The sequence below is a fragment of the Xenopus laevis genome, chromosome 6L (genome assembly GCF_017654675.1).
Source record: "Xenopus laevis strain J_2021 chromosome 6L, Xenopus_laevis_v10.1, whole genome shotgun sequence".
NCBI classification, from domain to species: domain Eukaryota; kingdom Metazoa; phylum Chordata; class Amphibia; order Anura; family Pipidae; genus Xenopus; species Xenopus laevis.
This window is the reverse complement of record NC_054381.1, coordinates 139,280,536-139,302,753: the sequence shown is the minus strand read 5'-3', so window position 1 is coordinate 139,302,753 and position 22,218 is coordinate 139,280,536. Positions and strand designations below refer to the sequence as shown.

Below are 22,218 nucleotides of genomic sequence, written 5' to 3'. Positions count from 1 at the left end.
CCGATCTGGGTTCTTTAGACCGATTCAGCAGCTTATCTGCCAGTGTAAAATTGTTCAGATCTCGGTACAACTTTGGAGGCCTGGTTTATTATTGCTATAGAAATGCAAAACCTTTAGACTGGTGAAACAATTTAGTATATGAAATTTGGCATTTCTAGCTATATTACTTTTTAGGGTTTAATTATCTTCTAAATATATGCTGTAATATATGTATTCTAAATGATCTTGTCTGGAAACTGGAATCCCTGTCTGCATTTAACAATAAGGCTCTAACCAACACTTCTGACCTACTCTGTCACAGGACGGATTGCCTTTAGGGAGGAAACATTCCAAATACTCAAGGACAAAATAGAAAAATTTCCAGCCTCTACTGTCAAGTTTCCCTTCTGTCTTCTCATTCTGCAGCTGAATCTCTCTTACGTTACATACAAAACACTAGGACTGACTGAATGAATTGGACCAGCAACTGCCACCTGTTACATGATACTCATTAATTACAAGCTTGTGGCACAATATAATACTATACTGTACATCGTAGACAGGAACATGCAACTAAATAGAAAATATAATGCACAGAATCTGTAGATAGGGGGGGTTCATTTGTTGTCGTAGTAACTGGTTTATCACTACCACTTGAATGTAGCTCTCCCAATTTCAGTTTGCTCAGTGGCACCACTGCCCTCCAGTGTTGGCAAATAATTGCCCTCTACCACCATAAAGCACAGGTGGTTATGGATTATTGTAAGTAATATTGTAAAAGACTTCAGAGCATGGTACCACCAGACACTAACTCCATAGTTTGTCTTTTTCTGTTCAAGCCCTCCTTGAAACATCCCTCCAAAACATTGTCAGCGCCCCGTAGCTGATTTACAGATATAAAAAGAACACGGTTGTACCACCAATACTTCCATAAATATCTCTCTTTTCTGGAAATGGGTCCCTCCTCAAACCCATAAATTAATATTTACAGGCAACTTACTCTGCTTTGCCTTAAAGGTGGAACAAATGAATCCATACACGCATATTAATCATTTGATCTTTTCCTTAGCGTTCCATTCCATGCCATCATAACCCAATGTTCCTCATGAAACAGCACCAGATTTAGTCGTCTTCATCACTGTGTGTCCTGCCAGAGTTGTTGCTACTGCACCCGGGCCCACAAACAGGCCCGGACTGGCAATCTGTGGGTTCTGGCAAATGCCAGAGGGGCTGTTATAAGGTGCAATAGAAAGTCACTATTTAGCGGGCTGGTGGGGGGCTGTTTGGGCCTCTGTGTGGGCTGATTGGGTCTCTGTGTACCTGAAATGCTAGGGCCTATTTTAATTCTCAGTCCGGACCTGCCCGCAAACCATTATTGTAAATAAAAAAAAAACATATTGTCTGAGTTGAACTGGGGCACATGTTTCTTACCCGAAACGTTGTGTATTCATTGACTCCATTTTATTTGCATGCATCTTGGTGCTTGCCTGTTGCAAAAATAATAAGCAAAAGTATGAACTTCCAACAATTATACATGGTCCTTAGTGATGTTACTTATGTCCCACGATTTAAACATACTGTATGTATATCTATATACTCTATAGATTAGTGATGTAAGGTTGGCCTGAACCCCACTGGACTTCTTTGTCAAGCAGGTTCGGATTGAGAAATTGCCTTTGAGACAGGTCGCAGGTAAAAAAAAAAAAAAGCTGGTAACCTGTGGGTTGTGGGTCTTATCTATATTTCGTATCTTATATTATCTGTATTTAACTAGTTCAACTTTTTTTAAATTTTATTTTCTGCCCTGTCCACTTCTGAGGTCACTTCCGGTTTGCAGCAACAGCACTTCCTGTTTTATGGTCATCAGCAGCTCACGGATTGGGTTGCAGATAAGGCAGTTGCTGGTTGGGTCAGGTGGTGGGTAATAAAATGCGGGTTGCGGGTCCGCATTTCAAAAACTGGTTCAGTGCAGAACTCGATCTATAGTATATATGGCTCAGTGCAACCAGACTAAGGAAAACATACACTACAGGTATGGTATCCGTTATCCGGAAAGCCGTTCTCCAAAAAGCTCTGAATTACGGAATGGCCGTCTCCCATAGAATCATTATGATGAAATGATCCAGATATTTAAAAATGATTTCCTTTTTCTCTGTAATAATAAAACAGTACCTTGAACTTGATCCAATGTAAGATATAATTAATGCTTATTGGAAGCAAAACCAGCCTATTGGGTTTATTTAATGTTTACATGATTTTCTAGTAGACTTAGGGTAGGGGCACGCTGGCATGCGGCGCTTCTTATTCCGAAGTCGCCCCACGAGGAAACTTTGGGCGACTTCGGAATACGAAGCGCCGCGTGTGCCATGCAGCAGGCGACCTTAAATTATAGTCGGCGCAAGACAGAGGGAAGGTGTTCGGGGAGATTGGTCGCCGCAAAGAGGAGGCGATTTAGTCGCCAGGCTACTAAATCTCCCCGAATCGCCCAGTGTGCCCCTACCCTTAAGGTATGAAGATCCATTTACGGAAAGATCCGTTATCTGGAAAACCCCAGGTCATGAGCATTGGAGGAAATGTGTCCAATTCATTTGTATCTGATAACCATAACACTCAAATACCATTTATCATTATGCATTGTGTTATACAAAAGAAACCCCACACACACAATGCGAAAATGACAATTTTTATTTTTGCTCAATACGTTTTGAATGTTATATATTAAAATGACTTTTTTTTTTTAATAAGAAAGCAAATTAAAAGGAAAGACCCGTTGAAGTGGTTATTTGAACCCGTTTATTCCCCAGAGAGGTCTCCAAATGGAAAGGTTTGTAACGTGTCGGAATCCTGCCTGGAAAGCAGGGGGGACTAAATGAAAGATTGCATGGAATGAATATAAAGGTGCACACCACTCAGAGAGTAAAACATTAACACATATCTAGAGATTACCAAATACAAACTTCTCACAGAAACAAACTTTAAAAAAAACAACACAGAATTCAGACAAAAGCATTGCAGGTTTTGTAGGACGAAAAGAAAGTAAGCGATGAACATACAGAGAATTAACAGGTCTCGGCAAAGGCATCACGACCCCGAACATCCAAGGAACAGTAGAAATAATCCTAATAAGCCGAGACGCAAAAATTCATACGCGGTGCTCCAACACCAAGTCCTTTCCTACAAGAGGGAAAGGTAAATGACCTAGTTCATAGACTGTATTTCTAGAGCAATTGGTCCCGGTTTATTAAAAAACTAGGGATGCACCGAATCCAGAATTTCTGTTTAGGATTCAGCCTTTTTCCAGCAGGATTTGGATTCAGCCGAATCCTTGTGCCTGGCGAACTAAATCCGACTCCTGATTTGCATAAGCAAATTATGCGCGGGAAGGGAAACTATGACTTTTTGTCAAAAAACAAGGAAGCAAACCCCCACGTTTTTCTTTTCTGCCCCTAAATTGAAGATGCAAATTTGCATATGCAAACTATTTGCACATGCAAATTATTTGCATATACAAATTAGGATTCAGTTCAAGCACTCAACCCATTATCAATATATTTAAGACATTGAGACATTTTGTGCATACTGCTACTAAAAAATGCCTTACCCTTTAAACAAACCAGGTGTTGTTTGTCCATATATTGCTATATATTTAAGATGGCCAACTAAGTCAAAGACATCCCATAAAAAATATTAAAAAAAATAAAAAAAATCATCCCATATCTGGCCAGTCCTACACTCAAATTGCATCTGATTTATTAAGAATTTTGTTGCTTCATTATATATTTTACACAAGTTTTACCTGCAACTTACTTGCTGCTTTCAAAGTAAAACTCCCAAACTTGGCTGCCCTTTTATTGGCCACCAGTGGGATCACCTGACTATGTCTAAACTAGAACAAACAAGGGCAAGTTGTGCTTACCACTAATTGTCTGAATATTTCACAAAGGATTCGGCTAAATCCCAAATAGTGAATTCAGTGCATGCCTAGAAAAAATGGCAGTAAAGAGAACTCTGCCATTGCCAAAGCCCAGGCAACATAGGGAAAGATACCTTTTTATCTGTGTGTATTGCTTCTGTACAGTGCATAAAGCTGATCTATGGATTCCCACATACAGCAGCCTTCTGCTACCACCTCCCACCAATTGGTTGGTAAAAGTGTTTGCATGCGCTTGTCCTCTCGGTGGGTCGGATGTAGCGGTAAGTAACACAGGCTGCCAATTACTATTCAACGGACGTATAAAAGTTAACAGGAGACATTAGAAGAGCGAGGAAGGAATTACCCAGATAACTCCTGGGCATTGATTGTATTAAAGGCACCACTGTAAACTATGTAAGGCAACATAGGAAGATTTGACTGGTGTCTTTGGTGGTGGATGCCTCACTTATCAGAACGTTATACCTTCCTAATGGTCACAATTCAAAATCGAATGCTCCGAAGGAATAGGCCTCGCTGCTGCAAAGCGACTCTATAGCAATAACATGGATTTATTAGCCTGAATGGGACATGGGCATGCTTCTCGCACAAAGAAATGGATTTCCAATAACAGTAGCAAGTTGTTTCGCCAGATTCTTTGGTAGGTTAAACCCATTGGTCCCTTGAATAAAATCCTTCAGGTGTCAAATGGGCCTCCCATTCTGTCACTAAATTCTCATTTAAGAGTTTTCTCTATGAAATACAATACACATTAGACTAAGCTGGTTGGCTTGGGTGTTTAAATCCAGGAGAAAACAAATGGACCAAGGGGTGATCCTGTATATACTGTACAGGTATGGGATTTCTTATCTGGAAAACCAAATATCCAGAAATATCAGAATTATGGGAAGGCCATCTCCTATGGGGTCATTGTAAACCTTTTGCATGTTGCAAGGGGTTGTTCACCGTTGAGTCAACTTTTAGTATGATGTAGAGAGTGATATTCGGCGACAATTTGCAATTGGCTTTCATTTTTTTATTATTTGTAGTTTTTGAGTTATTTAGCTTTTTATTCAGCAGCTCTCCAGTTTGTAGTTTTAGCAATCTGTTTGCTAGGATCCGATTTACCCTAGCAATCATGCATTGATTTGAATTAGAGACTGGAATATGAATAGGAGAGGGACTGAACAGATAGATCAGTACTAAAAAATAGCAATATATTTGTAGTCTTGGAGAGCATTTGTTTTTTTACATGGCGTCAGTGACCCACATTTGAAAACTGGAGAGAGTCAGAAGAAGAAGGATACAATTAAAAAGCTATATATATAAAAAAAAAGAAATACTGAAGACCAATTTATAAGTTGCTTAGAACTGGCCATTCTATAACATATTAAAAGTTAACCACATCTTTAAATATCTCTGTAATAATAAAACAGTACCTTGTTCTTGATGGTAACTAAGCTGCACAAACCTGTTGGGTTTATTTAATGTTTATTTTTTTAGAAGCCTTAAAAATAGATCCTGTAGCCCTATTACATATAACCCAGGTAAGTGGCACTGCCTGAAATAAAAAAAGGAGACGTAGTTACTTCCCCCCCCATTTCAATGATGTGAATAAGAGGAGGGGCTTATTCTTGTAGAACGCCACCAATCACATATGAGTATTTCGATAAACAGCTACTGTGGTTGTCATTACCCTCAGACAGGGTCGTATTTACCAGGCACGTTTAGACTTTATCATTTAGATGCCTGTATGGTAAAGAAAAGGAAATAAATCTCTGCCAGCTACTTTGTGGTGCAGCAGTGGTGCCGAGGGTATTGTGTATGTGAAGTACAAGAAGACTGACCCCAGAGATCCCAAAACGAACATAAGAAATAAAACTAAACTGCTGGAGGTAATGGATAAAACCAGATTAAAAACACCTGCCTTCAACTCTTCTAAAATAAATAGAAATAGCTTATAGTGAAAAATACCTGGTATCATTAATGCAAATGCCCCCGACGTGATGACATTTCTTCTGGGATACAGTGCAATGAAAGGAATATTGTCATCAGAACCAAAAACCATTTACTTGTGTATAAAAACAATGGGTAATATTGTGTTAAATAGTGTAGTTTGTGGGGAAATTACTTACTGAATGGTTCATTAACATTCACTATACAGTTGCCTGGGGCTGATTTAAAGTTAGTTTATTTCAGTATAGATCCATCATTACCATCTCTCTTTCTTTACTTTACAGCCTGAAGGGCCAGTACCTGAAGGGACGCAATCAAGAAAAAAATGGGAGGCTGTGATGGATTTAGGGGCGTTCCTCTGGCAGAATAAAAATTGTTATGGCACAGAAAATGTATTCTCCATCAGCCTAACTATGAGATTAAAAGGAATCGGGAAGCTCAGCTGACTTTAATAGCAATATGAATCACTGGTTCAGACACTGTGGGGCTTGGAGTAGTGGAATGGAGGGTTCAGCCTAGAAAACAGTTAAAGGAACAGTAACACCAAAAAATGAAAGTGCTTTAAAGTAATTAAAATATAATGTTCTGTTTCCAAGCACTGGTAAAACTGGTGTGTTTCGTTCAGAAACACTACTATAGTTATTATAAACAAGCTAGTGTGTAGCCATGGGGGCAGCCATTCAAGGATCAGGTTACATAGCAGATTCATTCTGCAGAATCCCATTGGATTCTATTACAGAGCTTATCTGTTATCTGCTAAGTAACCTGTGCCTTTTCTCCTTTTTCAGCCCGAGTGGCTGCTCCCATGGCTGCACAGCAGCTTGTTTATATAAACTATAATAGTGTTTCTAAAGAAAATACAAAGTATACCAATACAGGGCAACAGTACATTATATTTTAATTGCTTTAAAATGCTTTTATTTGTTGGTGTTACTCTTCCTTTAAGGTGAAAATTGGAGAGAATGGCCATTTGCTCTCCTAAATACCCACGAAAGCCTAGCTTGATGGTCAGTTAGGGTAAGATCTCAGGTAATACAGTAAAAACTCAAAATGTATATGCCCACATTTTACATTGTTTTTTGTGGTCCCACCAATATATAATGCATAATACATTTCCCTGATTTTAAGAAAAAAAAAAAAAAACTTCTCTGGTCCCCTGAAAAACATAAAATGGGAATATATATGGCATAATGGTGATTGATTTATATGTTCCTATATCTTCATCCGTTAAATGAGCTGAGGGGAACCCTAAGCAAAGGCTGGATCTTCAAGTGGGGCCTTGAACTGAAATCTTTTTTTTTTTTTTTTTGCAAATTTAGCAGATTACAAAAGCTTGTGCAATTATAATGAAATGGTATCACACTAAAAGGAAGGTGGTTATGTGAAGACAATATACTTTCAATATTTTGTGTGCATCCACCAATGCACTCAACTCACAATCTTTAGTTTACCTGCTCAAAAAAGGTTATGTATCCTAATCTTGATAGGGACAGAAAAACAGCAGCTTTAGCCAACTTAGCAAAACGCGGGGAATGGATTTGGTTTTTAAAAATGTAGCTAAAAAGTAATCAAGGCATAAAGATTAAAATTTGGAAATGTTTCACAGCCAGATGTTTTACTCTAAGAACATTTTACATAAAATAATGGGATTAGGCTTCCTAGTCTGTGACATTACCCAATATCTCGATATCCCATTCTATAATAACACCCAATATCTCGTTCTGTGACATTAACCAAAATCTCGATATTCCATTCTGTAAAATTACCCAATTTCTCGATATCCCATTCTGTGACAACACCCAATATCTTGATGCAGTCTTCAGATGTGAGGGACGTTAAAAGGTTTAATACGCTGCATGGGGCACAATGGATAGACCCACCCATTGGGTTTACTGCATTAGAAGGGGTTTATCACACTAAGTCTAGTATCAAATTTCCTTTCTATTTATTGTATAATTAGCTATTGGATAGTCCCCTCATTTTGTTGCCAATAAACGCCCTACCCATAGAACCTGGCATGCTAGTAGTTCTCGGCATCATTAGAACCTTCTGCCCAAGGTTATAGAAATAATGGTTTGTAACATAGAATAGCGAAGTGGTCCAACCTTCCCCATAAAGCATAAACTGTACAAAACACATACAACTACTGTTGACATATCTCAGATGAAACCTTAATTATGTCCGACGAAGCTTAATATGAGCACACAATGTGTTTTGGTCATTAATGCTTATCACAATGTCATGTAACACAAATGAATAAATAGATATGTGTCATTTTAAGGCAAATTGCAATTTACCAAAGGTGCTTACATGTGTCCCTAAAATATGTGTACAGGTATATCAAAGCAATGTGCCTTTAGACGTGTGAAAGAGTCATGTTCACTGTGTATGTTAATCGACCATGAGGTTTGTTCATATCTTCCCCATATACAATAACTGGAACTATCCAGATACCTGAAACTAAGTGGTTACAGTGCTGAATCTCAGTTTTGGTAGCAGAGGAGCAACACTGTTTACTGGCCCAGAGAAAGTATTCGGTAGAGAACAGAGGAGAAAAAGAGGCAAATTATAAAACAACAACAACTTCTGTTCAAGGATATGCACTCCAATCCATAGCCCAGTGCAGCTTAACCAAGGACAAACTAAAATACAACCAAGTCAAACACTGCTTATGTTGAGCTTGGACTGGGAAATGAGGAGTACAGCAATAGAGAGTCACTTTTTCAACTACTGTGTCATTGGGATAAGCAAAAAAAAAGACCATAACTGCAGGACTGGAACATGGTTTTCCTTCAGGAGCCCAAGAAATTGCATGTGTCCAAATGTAATTACAGAGCGTAGTCTGTAAGCGCTCATCAGAAGTTCTGCTGCCGTCTCTTCTTGGCATCCATTGCATCTAGGATGGGCTGCCTCTTTGCATTGTACCTCTGTCTCAGTTCTTCGATCTCTCGCTCCATCATGGGGTCCAGAGCTTTTAGTCTCATCTGCAGCTCCTCAAAGCTTAAATTTTTTAACTGGAAGAAGAGAAGAAATTACTATAACAAAAACTGAGAACAGGTTTTTAATACAGGTTAATGAATAATAGAAAGGATACTAAATGACACAGGGCGACCATAAAAGACACTCAAGTCTACATTCATGCTAAATAAATGTTTATATGTATCAGATATCCATGCCCACCAGTAAAATGGAGGATCACACAATTACAATAGGACACGGGCTGCAAGCCAATTGCTTTTATGTGGCCTTTCTGCATCTAACAATCCTCATGTTCATCCCACAAAGATGCAAAAAGAACATTAATATAATCCTTCCTCAGATGTTTTAGATTTGCCTTTATTTGGTTTCATATTAAAGGCAAAAGCACTGACAAAAGATTTCACAGACACCCCTTGTTTTCCCTTTTCTTTCGGGGTTTTTAAGCACGTTCCCAGAAGGATCTTTAAGGAGAAAACCAGTATTCTACTTAAAGGTCTTAAAGGACTAGAGCAAACACACGCAATGCACAGCCACAAGGCTTTACCTTAATTTTAAATATATCTGAAACAGGTATGGGATCCATTATTTGGAAACCAGTTATCCAGGAAAGCTCAGAATTACAGAATGGCCATCTCCCGTAAACTTCAAAAGTATGTACAAAAAAAATGCACACCTGGACTCTCCGCTTATAATTAAACCGGTGCTCCAAAGGCATAGGAGGACGGCATCCCCACAAATACATAGAATATGGTTACAGTGTCCATCCAAACAATACAACATTTTGGGTGTGTGCCCCTTTGCCTGAATCCCTCTTATCCAAATAACCCAAGTTTAAAAAATTACCCTTTTCTCTGTAATAATAAAACAGTAGCTTGTACTTGATCCCAACTAAGGTATAATTAATCCTTATTGGAAGCAAAACCAGTCTATTGGGTTAATTTAATGTTTAAATTATTTTCAAGTAGACTTAAGGTATGAAGATCCAAATTACAGAAAGATCCTTTATCCGGAAAGCCCCAGGTTCTGAACATTCTGGATAACAGGTCCCATACCTGCACTTTGTTTGAAGATTTCAGAGAATCCTTTTCCTAAACCTATAACTGGGCAAGTGAGCTTTAAGTTGACTTAATTCAGCCCCTAAGACACTAAATCCAAAAGGAAAAATGTGAGGATCTCCAATAATCAAGAGCTAAATATTTTTTTAAAAAAAGTAGAAAATTTATTAGGACATGAAACCTAACGCGTTTCGTGCCTGATAGGGCACTTACTCATGGGCTGATACTCATAGCCCCTGCTCAAATGCCTGGACACACATAGTAGATTACAGGCAATATTATTATTATTATTATTGTTGTTGTGAGAGCATGCCATCTTAATTAAACTGGACTTTGTCTCAAAAACAAGTTCTTTGCCGTTTCAGACAAAATGAGACCTTCTGTTATCTTTTTGAGAGAGATTTTGACAGCACTACACTGACAATTTCATCCACAGCTGACGTTGTTTCTAAATTAACTGTCATACACATTACATGCAAAATAATGGATCTTTCATCTCCTGTTCTTCTAAACAGCTTCAAAACAGCACTTCAGATAAAATTGGACTTACACACTGCAGCAATGTTATAAGGACTTCATCAACATAGTAAGAAAAAGTAGGATTCATTCATGAATTGTACCAATTTTACTGAAATTTGCACTTTTTCTGTGCGTTGAAGGGTACTTTTGGCATAAATAAATAGACAAATAGTTATTAATTACATGCAATCCTCAGTTGAACAACAAATTAAATGTAGCCAATGAAATTAACAGGGTTGGACTGGGCCTTGTAATAGGGCATTTAATATTTATACTTCACTATTCATAAGCTCCTTTACTTCTATATGAGGAGCAGTGGAATAACAAGACATTACTGGGCCTCACACCAAATAATTTTTATGTCTAGAGGTTGAGCAGTTATTAATATTTATTGGAATTGTATATGAATTAGGGCCTCATGGGGCCCGTATTATTCATGGGGCCCCTATTCCTCCTGGGGCCCCTATTCCTCCTGGGGCCCCTATTCCTCCTGGGGCCCCTATTCCTCCTGGGGCCCCTATTCCTCCTGGGGCCCCTATTCCTCCTGGGGCCCCTATTCCTCCTGGGGCCCCTATTCCTCTGTCATTACGCCCCTGATGAGGAGCATAAAGCAATATGCAAACTTTTTCCTAATATCTATGAAAAAAAAAGTTCCAGAAATGGTTGAGCATCAAAAACATGTAGAAACTATGATGAGAGTCTATAAGAGTTAAAAGTCACATATATAATTCTATAACATACACAGCCAGCCTGCTTTGAGGACTAGAATGTGTGATCTTCAAGGAAGCTTTTAGGAATAGCCATGCTATGTTTAACTAGCAAGACTTAAAAGAAAATAGAGAACAAAATAGAATCTTTGACACTCCACAGGCTGGCAGAAACCCGTCACAGCATAAAGGTTGATCAAATAAAACTCAAACAGAATGAAGGTAGATTTTAGATGTTAGAGAAAGGCTCATAACTGTTGGACAATAAAAGTTCCAGTAAAAATGCATTTGCAGACGTATAGAATAGCTGAAATGTGTTTGAAATTGAGTTGCTTATATGATTGCAGCTAGGGTTGCCACCTTTTCTGGGAAAAAATACCGGCCTTCCAATATTCTTGCAGTTTTTTCCTATTAATAACATTGGCATCAAGCACAATTTTTACCGGCCAGGCCAGTAAAATACCGGCTAGGTGGCAACCCTAATTGCAGCAAACAGGGCTTGGGTTGCAGTATTGCCTCTCCTGTACATAGTATAAATATTGTCTGTGCTCTGTATACACAAATTAGATGTATAGTGAATTATGAACCCATATATTTAACCACTTTTACTGTGTTGAGTATGAGCTTGTTCCCCATACATTGACATACTTTTAATCCTGCCAGATTCACTATAAGGGGCACATTTACTATGGGTTGAATATCGAGGGTTAATCAACCCTCGATATTCGACCGTCGAAGTAAAATCTTTCGACTTCGAATTTTGAAGTCGAAGGATTTACCGCATTTCCTTCGTTCGTGCGAATCGAACAATTCTAAGGATTTTAATACATCAATTGAACGATTTTCCTTCGATCAAAAAAAGCTAGGAAAGCCTATGGGGACCTTCCCCATAGGCTAACATTGATGCTCGGTAGGTTTTAGGTGGCGAAGTAGGTGGTCGAAGTTTTTTTTAAAGAGACAGTACATCGAATATTGAATGGTCGAATAGTCGAACGATTTTTAGTTCGAATCCTTTGATTCAAAGTAGTAGTCGAAGGTCGAAGTAGCCAATTCGATGGTCGAAGTAGCCAAAAAAAATACTTTGAAATTCGAAGTATTTTTTATTCTATTCCTTCACTCGAGCTAAGTAAATGTGCCCCTAAATCAATGAGTTCTATGGGGTTCACCACCTATGCTGGGCACAGTGTCAGATTGGGACACCACGGGCCCACCAGAGGTCCACTCTTAGTACTATTTTTCTTCCTATCCTCAATAAACCTCTATTCTCCTAGTCTCTTTTAATAAACTCTATTTTTCCATCTATTTATCCTCTTTGTTCTCATAGAAATAGGGAATGACCATGAAATAGGCCAAATGTTTAACAGCATGAGGGCCCACTGACACCTGGGCCCACCGGGAGTTTTCCTGGTATCCCTGTGGGCCAGTCCGACACTGGCTGGGCACACACTGTAATAGCAGGTGATTTCATGCACTAGCTGAATGATCAGAGCTTTGCTCAAGTTAGAGGTGTGTGAATAATGTGACTTATCGGGGTTGTTCATCTTACAGTTCAGTTGTTTTCAAATAGTTCAGAGATAAAGACTTCTTTCAACTACTTTCTATTTGTGTCTGGTTTTCTTTTTTTTAACAATTTTTTTTTATTTTTATTTATTTCAATACAGTACATTAACATGGACGAAATACAAGTTTACACAGCATATTCTTGTAACACAGTCAGTATTTCAGTTTGTGATCAGTTTACAGGAACCTATTACATCTTTATACCATGCTTGTACCGTTATTCCCTTTATGTACTACCTTAATTTGTGTCTGGTTTTCTAATATTGAAGTTTAAAATTTCATTTTTCACCTTCTTATGTCTTTCTAAAGCAGCCCTTGGGCGCCGATTTAGAGCGTTTTAAAAACTGCCCAATAAAAATGGTAATTTTTACCTTAAAACGTGTACATTTGCTGACCATGTCACCAAGGTGCAGGCAGTTTAACTACGTAACCAGTGCATGGGGATGGACATTCAGTCCCTCATTCTGGTGCACAAACAAGATTCTGAGATAATGCCAGGCTTGCCTCAATAACCACAAAATGGCTCCTGTCCACTTGCTATAATTATGAATTTCCAGACCGAAGGAATCAAGATTCATATAACTTATATAGTGTAATTAAAGTTTATTTTGCTTAACTAACATGATAAAATACAATTTGGAATATTTTTTTTTTTTTTTTTGTGGGACAGGTCCCCTTGAAGGAATAAAGGCCCAACTGCAGAATGAAAAGAAAAATATAAAAAACATTCAAGCTTGTCGGTTTAAAGGCCTCTGCTATGGGCTGGACACGTGCTACAAATATTACATTTAAAGCCTAACATCTTTACTGTCCTGTGGAATACTGTGCTTTACAAAAAACACTAAATATACAGGACAATTCATGTGCCAGCTTTAAAGCAAAGTCTGTGCACATAAGCAGAGTATATACTGTATCATGTCTTCTGTGCTAATTACTTAAATTTGCTCTGTCAGCCTTTATTTAATGTTGAGGCTTATATAGAGTTGCATTGTGCAAAACAAAGAGCAAGAGAGTATATTGATTCAGACAAGCGGTCACATTAAAAGGTACCCTGGGAGAACATTATTTCTAGAATTCAGTCTCAGCATGACACATATAATACAGATTTTCTACATCACTGGCTTCAACTTTATTCAAGTTGAATACGTTTCTCATGCGAACGCTACCAAATGTCAGGTTTGTGGGAATTTTAGTATTAACCAAGATTCACTCAACTGTTCTGCTTAAAGGTATAAAATCTCTCTCTCTCTCAGTGGAATAACTAGATGTAAATAGGCCCCAGAGCAAATTAATTTTAGGGCCCCCAACATATCCAGAGGTTGTCCTGTTTTACCAATATACAGCGCCGATTCAGACCTAAGCGCCGCCTGAGGCGGCTCCTGCAATGCCGCCCCCCCTCGCCGACTTACTTGTCGGGAGGGGAGGCAGGAACACTAATGCGGAGAGCGCAATTGCGCTCTCTCGCATTAGTAAAGCCGAATTTCCGGTTTAAAAACCGGAAATTCGGCTCTTAAAGGTGCAGGAGCGGCTTTTTGCCGCCCCTGGAAACCGCTTCGGCGTTGCCGCCTGAGGCGAGCGTCTCAGCTCGCCTCATTGGCGGCGCGCCCCTGCCAATATATATGTTGAAATTGCTCTTTGTTTGGGCCTAATGGGGCCCCTATACCTCCTAGGCCCTTCCCACAGCCACAGGGGCGGTTTCCTCTGTAGTTACACCTCTGAAAAAAATATTCCAAATCCTATTTTATCACGTTAGTCAAGCAAAATGAACTTTAATTACACTGTATAAATTATTTGAATCTTGTTTCCATCAGTCTAGGCATACATAATTATAGCAAGCAGGCAGGAGCCATTTTGATGCCTTGCATCATCCCAAAGTCTTGTTTGTGAACCAATATGGGGGACCTGATGCCAATCCCCATGCACTGGCTACACAATTAAATGGTAAAGAATGTGGTGAGAGCAGTGACATCTACTAAGTGCTGAATGGAAAGTAAAAGTAATTGTCTGCCCTGCCTTAGGTTCACGAGGAAACTTCGGGCGACTTTGGAAAATAAAGCGTTCCGAGTGCCATCCCGCCAAAGATTTACATTCTAGCCGGTGGGAAGGCAGGGGAGGCAGTTCGGAGAGATAAGTGGCCCCCAAAAAAGAGGAGATTTGTTGCCAGACGACTAATCTCCCCAAATTGCAGCGTCTCTGTCTCTGCCCTGTAGGCACACAGGAGGGGCAGGCAATATTTGATTGAGAGATGAGATTTTTGAAGAGTTTACATCAGCTTTGAATGCTTTCATAAAAAGGACTTTTATTATACAGCTTTTTACATCTCGGTGACAGGCCACAACACTCCAACACTTTTTCAGTTCAGTTGCTTTAGTACAGTTCAATTACTTTTTCAATTACTTTTTCAATTACTTTCTATTTGTGACTTATTTGTTGTTTTCTATTTGTTTTATTATATTGATGTTCATTTTTCACCTTCTTATATCTTTCTAAGGCAGTTCTGTGGGGGTCATTGACGCAGAATCCCTAAGTTTCACTAAAGGCAGATGTTAGAATTGATACAATAGTTAATAATAATATTCCAAAGATGCTGCTGATAAATGTATTAACTAATGTAGCAAATTATTCAGAAATTTCTGCACCTGGATCACTGAGCTGCCAGACTCACTAGAGACAGGAACATTAAACTTCATTCTGGAAAAGCAGTCAAAAAAAAAACAAAAAAACATGAAATCTGAAAACAACTGAACTGAAAAGGTGTTTGGAATGTGAAGGATCTCTGTATAAAGTTTGCCACTACAGCGATGTTCCAGACCAGCGGTCCACAACTTTTTTTGGACCAGGGGCCGGTGCAAAAATGTTTTTGTTTTTGCAAGGACCAGAGGTGGGGTCGGCAGGGTCAGGGGAGGCGGGGTCAGGGGAGGGGTCGGTGAGTGAGTGGGGTCAGGGGCGGAGTCGGGGCGGCAGCTAGTTTGGGTGCGCCGGCATCCAATTCGTCGAGCCTCGTTTTTGTGGACTGGGCTCGGCGGCCCAGTATAAGTGTCCGTGGCCCACAGCCCGGCTAGACAACAGCAGTATACAGAGAACAGAATAATAAACTACAATAATAAATTAGGAAGTTTCACTACTATATAAATGCATGAGGCCACATGCTCAGTAAGATGATCCTTGGCCTCCAAAGAGATTTTTTATTTTTTTTTATTGTACATAAGATTAGTGACCCCCCATTCGAAAGCTGAAAAGTCAGAAGGCAAATAATTCAAATGCAGACCAATTGAAAAGTTGCTTAGAATCGTCCATTTGATAAAAGCTGACTCAAAAGGTGAACCACCCCTTTTATATCCTTGCTTTCTAAAGGAAGTGTTAGAGAGGTGGATGTCTAGATTCATTGGGGAATTCTTTGCAGAGGTGAAGACTGTGGACGTTTTCGTTTATAATTAACTCTTTAACGACCCAGGAAATTTAAAGAAGGTATTTTTAACCAAAGTAATATTGGAATGGAAACGCTACTTAAATCATCCTCTTACTTTTCATTACTACAGTAGGTGTCAAGCATTGTATTGTCCGGAACAAGTTAACGTTCCAAACCGTTGACATGAATTTTCCTTCCCTATAATTTTCAGAGCTATTTATACATGTATTACTAAACTAAAAAAAAGGGCTTACAAGAAGCAAAACAAAAAAAGTGCTAAGCTGTCAGTCTGTGACAATTGCATGCTTTCACCTCTGCTACTCCACACGCTGTACCAGTTTGCTATCCAATTAAGAGTAATCTTCACCTCTGATATAAAAAAAAAAACATTTAGTGCTCTCTGTTCAACAGAAAACTAGTGAGAAAGAAATGGAGTGCAGAAAGTAATTTTAGCTATGCGGTACATGGTAATTTCTTTAAAGATTTAAAGGAGACATATTGTGTGGAAAAACAACAATTTACCAGTGCATTGTACACTTAAACACTAAAGGATTGTATATAAAAAAAATTGTTTTTACAGTTGACGTATTGAAATTTTAGCAAAAACCATTCTAGTCCCTCCCACCCATTCCACTTCCTGCTGCCTCCTTTCCCAGGGCAGCCGGCGGCACTCAGCACACTGCACTGTAGGACAGGAACCAGCTAGGTCCTGTGTTTGCTTGTGTGACTGTAGGGCTGTGATTGGCTGCCCACCTCCTACTGTGTTTCTGGCATCGACCGTTAGGACACACCCAGTATTTGTGGTTTTTGAGTTATTTAGCTTTTTATTCAGGAGCTCTCCAGTTTGCAGTTTCAGCAATCTGGTTTCTAGGGTCCAAATTACCCTAGCAACTATGCACTGATTGGAATAAGAGGCTGGAATATGAATAGGAGAGGGCCTGAATAGAAAGATGAGTAACACAAAGTAAAAATAACAATACATTTGTAACTTTACAGAGCATTTTTTTAGATGGGGGTCAGTGACCCCCATTTGAAAGCTTGAAACAGTCAGAAAAAGCAGGCAAATAATTCAAAAACTATATAAAAGAAAAATGAAGCTGTTTAGACTTGGCGATTCTATAACATACTAAAAGTTAACTTAAAGATGAACCACCCCTTTAAAAGAAAACTATACCCCCCGAACAATGTAGGTCTCTATAAAAAGACATTACATAAAACTAGGTTACTAGGATTCACAAACAAATCACACACCATACATGTTAGGTCACATGAGCCAATTAACAGACAGAGTTCTCACCTTTTGAGATAACTTTTAGTATGATGTAAAGAGTGATATTCTGAGACAATTTACAATTGGTTTTAATTTTTTATTATTGAAGGTTTTTGGTTTTTGAGTTATTTAGCTTTTTATTCAGCAGCTCTTCAATTTGCATCTTAAGCAATCTGGTAACTAGGGTCCAAATTAGCCTAGCAACCATGCATTGATTTGAATATGAATAGGAGATGCCTGAATAGAAGGATCAGTAATAAAAAGTAACATTAACAATACATTTGTAGCCTTACAGAGCGTTTGTTTTTTAGAAGGAGTCAGCGACGCCCATTTGAAAGCTGCAAAGAGTCCGAAGAAAAAGACAAAACTATAAAAAATAAATGAAGACCAATTGAAAAGTTGCTTGGGGGAATCCCAGCAATGTTACAGCCTGTTTCCCGCCGTGGTGGATATTATTGCAGCATATGAAGTACAATTTTAAATGAGCAATCCAACCTAGACGTTACACAATAAAATCTGTATTGTTTCCATAGCAACATAAGGAGGCCTAATATAAAATGCAGAGAATGAGCTGAAACCCCACAGAAACTAGCCAACAAAGCAATGACCTGCCAACTGTGAGACTTGCATCTAAACTCAGAACCAAAAGTAAAAGTGGTGCCAGGAAGGTCAAATCATTAAAACAAAACGACCATTTATATTGAAATGTACAATTATTTAATAGAAATTAGTAGCTCTTCTTGTCGTTACTTTGGTACAGCTGTTAATACAGTAAAAAATGTGTTTTTAATTAGAAAACAACAACAACTGAGCTGGTTACACAACTTAAAGGAAAACTATACCCCCAAAAAGAACACAAGCAACAGAACCACCATTTTGTGATGGTCTATGTGCTGCCTCAGAGATCACCTGACCAGAAATACTGCAGCTCTAACTGTAACAGGAAGAAGTGTGGAAGCAAACGACAGAACTCTGTCTGTTAATTGGCTCATGTGACCTAAGAAGTAAAGTTTCTTTGGTATATTTGTGTTCACAGTGAATCGTACAATCCCAGGGGGTGGCCCTTATTTTACTGTTGTGTAAAAGAAACGGATCCGCACACACACCGATTAGTGTAGTCATGCAATTTGCCATAAAAATTTATTTTTATGGCAAATTGCATGATGGGAAAAGAAGGCGTGGGAAGTTGGGTTTAAATGGGTGACTGCACAAATAATTGTATCCTGATGAAGGGTGGGTGTTCCCCCCCCGAAACGTTGATGTTTGGTGGCTGAATAAAAGGGGATAATCCCCGACTGCACTAAACGGTGTGTGTGCGGATCCGTTTCTTTTACACATTGGTTGCTAAGGGACCCGGCCGGGTCAACGGAAGGAACGCACCACCAGCTTGCAGGATTGGTGAACTACAGGTGTGCGGTAGGAGAATTACATTGTAACCTTATTTTACTGTAACAGGAAGAAGTGTGGAAGCAAACGACAGAACTGTCTGTTAATTGGCTCATGTGACCTAAGAAGTAAAGTTTCTTTGGTATATTTGTGTGCACAGTGACTCGTACGATCCCGAGGGTGCCCCTTATTTTTTAAAATGGCAATTTTCTATTTATGATTACCCAATGGCACGTACTGCTAGAAAAGCAAATTATTATGAAAATGGTTTATTTACATGAAGCAGGGTTTTACATATAAGATGATTATGTGACATCTTTTTAGAGAGACCTACATTGTTTGGGGGTATATGGGGGTATAGTTTTCCTTTAAAGCTCTTTAAAGGAATAGTAACATCAAAAAAATGTTTGTTGTAAAGTAATACAAATATAATGCAGTGTTGCCCTGCACTGGTAAAACTGGTGTGTTTGCTTCAGAAACACTACTATAGTTTATATAAATAAGCTGCTGTGTAGCAATGGGGGCAGCCATTCAAAGGAGAAAAGGCTCAGGTTACAGAGCAGATAAGCTCTGTAGAACATAATGGTGTTATCCGTTATCCACTATTTAACCTGTGCCATATAGCCTTTTTTCAATTTCCGCCATTGCTACACAGCAGCTTGTTTATATACCGTATATACTCGAGTATAAGCCGAGGTTTTCAGCATCCAAAATGTGCTGAAAAAGTCTACCTACTCGAGTCAGTGGGCAGTAGCTGAGATTGCAGTCACTTTTAATCATTCCTATAGTAACAGTTTGCTTGGGGAGAGACTGCAATATCCCACAGCGCCCTCTGTTGGTTATATGAAAGAATAACAGTGACTGCAATATCACACAGCGCCATTTGTTGGTTATATGAAAGAATAACAGTGCGCCCTCTATTGGTTTTATGAAAGATTAACAGTGACTCCAATTACACAGCGCCCTCTGTTGGTTATATGAAAGAATAACAGTGACTGCAATATCACACAGCGCCCTCTGATGGTTATATGAAAGAATAACAGTGACTGCAATATTACGCAGGGCCCTCTATTGGTTATACGAAAGATTAACAGTGATGGCAATATCACACAGCACCCTCTGCACATGGTAGTGGGACAGTGGGACAATGCACACAGTAATCCGTTTGCCAATTCTCTGTCACCATCAACTTTGCAAAGAAGTCCGGTTGATCGCTGGGGGGGTCGCTTTGGTGGAATGTGCGCTGCTGGGAGACAGGGCTGTAGTTGTGTCTAGGCATATACTCGAGTCAATAAGTTTTCCCAGTTTTCGTAGGTATAATTAGGTACCTCGGCTTATACTCGGGTCTATATGGTAAACAATAGTAGCGTTTCTGAAGCAAACACACAGGGAAACAGTACATGATATTTTCCTCACTTTAAAACTCATCTTTTGGAGTTGCTGTTCCTTTAAAGCACCAGTAGCGACATGGGATCTCCCATCTGCAAACCTATGATCCATTTACTCATACAAGCTCACCCTGCCTAATCTGAACCAATATTAGGGAATCCAAACAAGCAATGTGAATACAGGTATGGGACCTGTTATCCAGAATGCATAGGCCCTGGGGTTTTCCAGATAACGCATCTTTGCATAATTTGAATCTTCATACATACAGGTCTACTAGAAAATCATGTAAATATTAAATAAGGCTGGTTTTGCTTCAAATAAGGATCAATTATATCTTAGTTGGCATCAACTACAAAGTACTGCTTTATTAACACAGAGAGAAGGGAAATTATTTTTGATTATTTGGATAAAATGCTATGAGAGAGTCTATGAGAGATGGCACAACTTTCCAAAATGAAACTATTCACTATGAAACACTGATCTTTGCATAATAGCACAACAAATTAATTATTTATAATGCTTCTAGTTCCAGATTCCAATTAGGAATGTTCTTTAGATGCTGAAGGAAATATGAAGAGCAGCTGCATCCCTTAATATGAAAGGCAAATTGCGGATATTCTGGGAGATTTTGTTTGGCGCTTGTCAAACATACAAATCAGGATGGTTTTTGCCAGTGCTTGGGTGTTGTAGGCTGTGATTAAAGTTAGGGTTGCCAGTTAATTTGTAATTTCCTGTTCTTTTTTTCCCTCCCTAAAGTCTTTCAGTGCTAGACCCTGCCTTTTACAGGGGTGGTTCCCCTTTAAGTTAACTTTTAGTATGTTATAAAATAACCAATTCAAAGCAACTTTTTAATTGGCCATCATTCTTTTTTATTTTGGATAGTTTATGGATTATTTGCCTTTTTCTTCTGACTCTTTCCAGCATTCAAATGGCGGTTACTGGCCCCATCTAAAAACAAATGCTCTGTAAAGCTACAAATATATTGTTTTTTATACTTTTTATTACTGTTTCTTTCCAGGCCTTCTCATATTCATACTCCAGTCTCCTATTTCAAATCAATGCATGGTTGCTAGGGTAATTTGAACCCTAGCAACCAGATTTATGAAATTGCAAACCAGAGAGCTGCTAAATAACACAAAAACCACAAATAATAAAAAATGAAAACCAATTGTAAATTGTCTCCGAATATCACTGTATACATTATACTAGAAGGTAATATAAAGGTGAACAACCCCTTTAAGCTTCCAACTCTCTCATACCCTGCCCTCATGATGTCATTGACATGCCCCTTCCCCAACCCATGATGTCACTGACACACACCTATTGCCGTCCTGTGAAAACCCCCAATCCAGCCATTCCCTGCCAAAGGCAAATGTATATATTATAACCTACAGATGGAGTAGACTTAACTAAAACATACTCTATGTGCATCAGGTGCATTAATACATTGTAACATCCTATTATCTCCTCCATGATGGCTCCATGTTCCATAACTAGATTTCAAGAATGAATATTTCTTGGGTCACACTGGAAACTATTTAATCTATAGCCGTATTTACTGTACTCCTAAAACAGGGGACTGTGAGAGCGAGCCTGGGGGGGGGGGGCACACCGCTCAAATTTGGCCCGGGCAATAACATTCACAAATAACTTCCAAACCATCAAAAACATTCAACACAGTCAGGCGTGGACTGGCAATCTGTGGGATCTGGCAAATGCCAGAGGGTCTGCGGTCATAGCAAGTGACTATTATTTGGGCTGGTGGGGGTTGTTTGGGCCTCTGTGTACTAGGAATGCCAGGACCTATTTTGAATCCCAGTCCAGTCCTGAACACAGTCAAATACATTTTTGAGCAGTAATGTATGAGCGAAAGTTGCTTAGAATTACAATTTTCTTTTACTATGCAAAAAACTTTTTCTGGGTGGAGGACAGGTTTATAAACTTTTTTTTAATATCTTAATTAGAAGTATGCTCCACAATTTATAATACAGTTCCAATTTGAAAGAGAACCATTCAAACAAAGCTGGTTTAGAAAAGCATTGTCAATAATAAAAGATGATCTGCGGCACCATAGGCAATTCTGACAAAGTAAAAAAATA

At 38.9% G+C, this 22,218-nt stretch overlaps 1 protein-coding gene across 1 annotated transcript in view; it reads right to left on the bottom strand.

The window, feature by feature from the left end:
- Positions 1-6,795: 6,795 nt before the first annotated feature.
- Positions 6,796-22,218, bottom strand: part of LOC108719348 (serine/threonine-protein kinase 3-like) — a 138,309-nt gene continuing 122,886 nt past the window's right edge. Inside the window, exon 11 of the mRNA XM_018268152.2 lies at positions 6,796-8,859. Coding sequence (XP_018123641.1) covers positions 8,701-8,859 — 159 coding nt within the window. The 3' untranslated portion in view covers positions 6,796-8,700. The remainder of the gene's footprint in view (positions 8,860-22,218) is intronic.